At 45.3% G+C, this 4,224-nt stretch overlaps 1 protein-coding gene across 1 annotated transcript; it reads left to right on the top strand.

Moving 5' to 3' along the window:
* Positions 1–859: 859 nt before the first annotated feature.
* On the top strand, positions 860–3,303 carry EREG (epiregulin). Its single transcript, XM_009279319.1, has 4 exons — positions 860–948; positions 1,396–1,519; positions 2,103–2,249; positions 2,899–3,303. The coding sequence occupies exons 1-4, from the start codon at positions 924–926 to the stop codon at positions 2,957–2,959; spliced, it is 357 nt and encodes a 118-aa protein (XP_009277594.1). The 5' UTR covers positions 860–923; the 3' UTR covers positions 2,960–3,303.
* The last annotated feature ends 921 nt before the right edge of the window (positions 3,304–4,224 follow it).

Raw genomic sequence — 4,224 nt, 5'->3', positions numbered from 1 at the left:
TTCTGCTGAGATAAGTAACACTGGCCCAGGATCCGTAAAGTGGTCAGTACCCTCTCCAATCCAGTGACCAGATGAACAGGGTTTGCTATCTCATGTTAGCTGTCTTTTTCAGGTAAAAGCCCACTTGCAAACTCCAACACAAGAGTGGGTATTAGTGCAGGAACTGTCCAGCCTTTCAGGCTGGTTACAGCAAGTAGATGGCTGAGGAAGCTCTTTGCTGCTCAAGAGCAGCTTTTGTGTTAAGCCTACCTCGAGCAGTATGTGGTCTCTGAAGCCAGTGGTGGGGTGCTGAGCCTGGCTCGGCACTGACCTGGTGTGCTGAGTCACCAGCTATGCTGACTTGCTGAGTCCTAGGAAATTCTCTCCCCGTGGACCGTTGTGACTCAAGGACATCTTGATTTTGATCACCAAAAGAACTCCTCCTGCGATGGATGCTGGATTGTCATGCCTAGTTCTGGAACCCTGGCTGTGTCCCTTGCACAGGTGCCATGCCAGACTAGTCAGAAACGTAACATAATCAGAATTGGCCTAATTTCTGCCTCTCCTGTGTAATCTCTCCAAGCCTGTTCCTGCCCAGTTTCACTCAGAGTGTGGGTGAGAGGTGGTCACAGACACCGAGTTTCTGTTTGATCTCTGTTCTACGTAAAAAGTTTGTATTTCAGAGATGTTTCTTTGGGCAGCCTTATATAATATAGCCAGCAGATCTCTCAGACCTGTATTTTGTCAGCTTACAACACTGGGTTTTTCCTACTAAGATAAAAAGCTTCTGTTCTTCTTGTATTAACTTAATGAGTACACCAGCTAAAATACTTAACTATACTTGAAAAGCATCTAGTTTTGACTCTTCTTTTTATTCTCTTATAGGTTACCTATTGCAAGCAGTCCTGGGCACAACAGTGATCCCATTATGTGAGCCTGGTGAAATGGAGAACTGCACAACAGCACTAAGTAAGTGTACTGCATAGCTCTCTTCGTAAATAACAAGTCTTTGGTTCCCATCTTCCTTGGGTTGGCGGCCTCACTGAGGTGCCCTTGGAAATGATTTTTCTGTTGAGCAACATTGCCAACATCCTGCAAAGTGATCAGTGTTGTTGAACCACTTTTTAGCCTTCATTTCCTGTAATATTGCTTCTTCAGCGGAAGAGCTCTGTCTGAGGTGAGAACTCTGCTGTAAAAGCAGAAATAGCTCATGTGGAACTCCCAAAGGAAAAGTCAATATCACTCTGGCCTGGGAAAATCCTTTCCCTGTTCAGAAGGCTCGCCTGCTTTAATGCCTACTGCATTGGCAGTCTCTTGGTAGCGAGACTATTAGTTGTATTTGTAAAGCTGGTACATTGTTTGGGAAATACAAAGGGAAAATAAGGCTGATGAGATACTAACAAAATCTCCTTGCAGTCCAGACAGAGAACAGTCCACGTGTGGCTCAAGTTGGGATAACTAGATGTAAGCCCGAAATGAAGGACTACTGCTTCCACGGACAGTGCGTGTACATAGTGGACTTGGATGAGCACTATTGCAGGTATGGACACGGCGCAGTGCGTCCTGCAGACCTCCCTGAGGTGGGCTTTGAGGTGAACCGTACGTGGCCTTTGATCTCGCCGCTGTTGACACTTAGCTGGAACACCAATCCAGCCAAGTGTTTAAATGTTCACAAGAACTTGAAGAGGAGCAGTATATCTATAATACACCTCAGCTGCATTTAAGCAAGTGTTAAGCACATGTGCTGGCTCCAATGAAACCTGGGTGGGGGTCTTAGACACCTGAAATTAGTCACCAACCCAACTTAAACTTGGGACACTCATTCTGATGTGCTTCCCTGTTCATCTGTATTTACAGTAGTGTGAGATCCAGACCTCGGGCAAAGCAGCAACGTCTCTCCTTTGATTCAGTCTACAAAATAAAGACCCTCTAGGCATTTTTAAGGGTATTCCTCATTTACTTGAAGAATTTGCAACCATTTCTAGGACCATATGGGCTTGAGTTACATCAGTTCAAATTGCTTGTCCCTGAGGAAACAGCAGGCCAGCGGTATAGCATGCTTTGTGGACTGCTGAAGCGTAACCCCATGGCGATGTCTATAATTCTGCATCTCTCACCCTCAGGTGTGACGTAGGCTTCTCTGGTGTCCGATGTGTGCATTCAGAACTTGTCAGACAACCCCTCAGTAAGGAGTATGTGGCACTGACAGTTATCGTAGTTCTGCTTTTCCTCACAGCCATCTCTATTGCAAGCTACTACATCTGCAGAAGGTAAGAAAGATTTTCTTCATGGCTCAGGAAGGCAAGTCAGCTGTATGAGTAGTAAGATGTCCGCTGAGTACCTCCAGACAGACTGGAATACCTACACTTCCTTGACTGCACGGAGATAGTTTGATATTCAGACCTGCTAGCCTGCAGTAATAACTAATTGTAAGCAGCTGTCAGAGAGCCGAGAAGGTGGAACAGTCCCCAGCGGGAGAGCTCAGCTTCACAGATGTGATAGCTAGATGGTAACCACTGTAATTCCTCTTCCCTACCTGAAGACTCGATGCTGCGTCATCTCAAACAGAAGGTGGCCTAGTTGGGTACTTAGGGTAGTACCCAACTACCTAGTTAGGGTACTTAGCCCTATTGCAGGGAAGGATCCAGCAGGAATTCTCAACGGCAAACCTAGTACCAGCAGCAAGACTTTAATGCAAATGTGAAGTCTTCAGTGAAGAGTTGAGAAATGAGTCTCTGCATGCAAGTTATCTCAGAACTGGAAATGAGCACAGACAGAGCCTAGCTGCTAGAGGTTTAAAACAAACGTGAGGAGGTCATACAGCATTTTTTTTCTTCTTTTACACCCTCCCCTTCACTCCCCAAAAAAGCCATTTGGATCTGGCTTTCGAAAACTCACACTTGTCTTCTCTACTTCCAGGTACCGAAGCAAGAAGAGACAAACGCACACCAGCGAATACAAGGAAGTTGGTGCCCCGTAGAAGAAACGGTGGCTTCCTACAGTGTTCTGTTCATCTGGATGGACTCAGTGGCTTCCCATCTATTTAAATGTTATTTTTATTAACAATATTTACAATATTTATATCCTTTTAAAAATTTCAATTGTTTGGTGATCCAATCAGTATAGGTCAAGCATGTTATTTTCAGTGTTTTATTTTTTTATTAAATAATATTTCCTAATGAGAACCCCACCTAAGTGGTTCTGTGGGATAGAGATATATTTTTATAAAAAGTCATGTTCTTACTCTGAAGAGTAATTTTATATTTATTCTTGTGAATATGCTCAAAACAATTCTACTCCTTGAAATAAAAGTTCTAGACCAAGTCAAAATGTCTGCGTGGTTTGATTGAAGTGAAGCTTGGCATGGCTTGGCTGAGCGGGGTGTTTGAAGCCCCCGTAGTTATTTTTGGAGAGAGAAACCATGGTATTGCTAATAATATGTATCAATGCACCTCAGTTCCAATGAACATAGCTATTAGCCGGCGTAATTGGAGGCAGACTTAAAGGTAGAAAGAGCGCAGCTCCTAGCGCAGCCTACCCAACATGTACTGCATGACAGCAGCATGGATCTCGGCTCATCCATACCCTCAGGAAAGTTGTGCTGGGTATATTTTGGATTACAGCGGGGAGGCGGCAGCACAAGTTGATTGGTCTCTGCAGCTGAACACAGTAACACATGGCAGCTCACGGTATGAGTGTAGCTACAGGAAGAAAGCTCCCTTTCCAACCAACACTCGGGTATATTTTGGATTACAGCGGGGAGGCGGCAGCACAAGTTGATTGGTCTCTGCAGCTGAACACAGTAACACATGGCAGCTCACGGTATGAGTGTAGCTACAGGAAGAAAGCTCCCTCAGAACCAGTACCAGCACTCGAGTCCCCCCCGATAACATTTGCCATAGCGTCTATCATACAGCTGGGAGGAGGGGAAAGGAAAGGTTTTGGGTTTGGGCTTAATGCAGGTATTTTGTTGGCCTAAGATAATGATAATGATAGAATGGCCTACTGGGTTTAGCTGCACCCCGGGCGTGGCTCCCTGTGAACAGGAAGGATTCTTGCGGCATCTGAATCATCCCCGTTAATCCCATCACTTCTCACACTTTCAGAAGATGTGAGGAAAAAGCACAAACTTCATGTCATTCCGGGTCTTTGCCAGAGGTCCGTGCGAGCTGCGTCGGCCTGCGTTGCTTGGTGTTTAGGGGTGTGAGACCTGTGATCTCTTGACCTGTGCAACAGGATCTTTGT

Source organism: Aptenodytes forsteri, unplaced genomic scaffold (genome assembly GCF_000699145.1).
Source record: "Aptenodytes forsteri isolate BGI_AS27 unplaced genomic scaffold, ASM69914v1 Scaffold467, whole genome shotgun sequence".
Classification (NCBI taxonomy): domain Eukaryota; kingdom Metazoa; phylum Chordata; class Aves; order Sphenisciformes; family Spheniscidae; genus Aptenodytes; species Aptenodytes forsteri.
Note: the sequence above shows the minus strand (reverse complement) of the source record. Positions and strands in the feature narration are given on the sequence as shown.

Bases quoted from the DNA above. Each gene is read 5' to 3' on its own strand.
- EREG (XM_009279319.1), top strand. From the start codon at position 924: ATGGAGAACTGCACAACAGCACTAA. The intron at 949-1,395 runs GTAAGTGTACTG...ATCTCCTTGCAG, and splicing joins GAACTGCACAACAGCACTAA to TCCAGACAGAGAACAGTCCA. The intron at 1,520-2,102 runs GTATGGACACGG...TCTCACCCTCAG, and splicing joins TTGGATGAGCACTATTGCAG to GTGTGACGTAGGCTTCTCTG.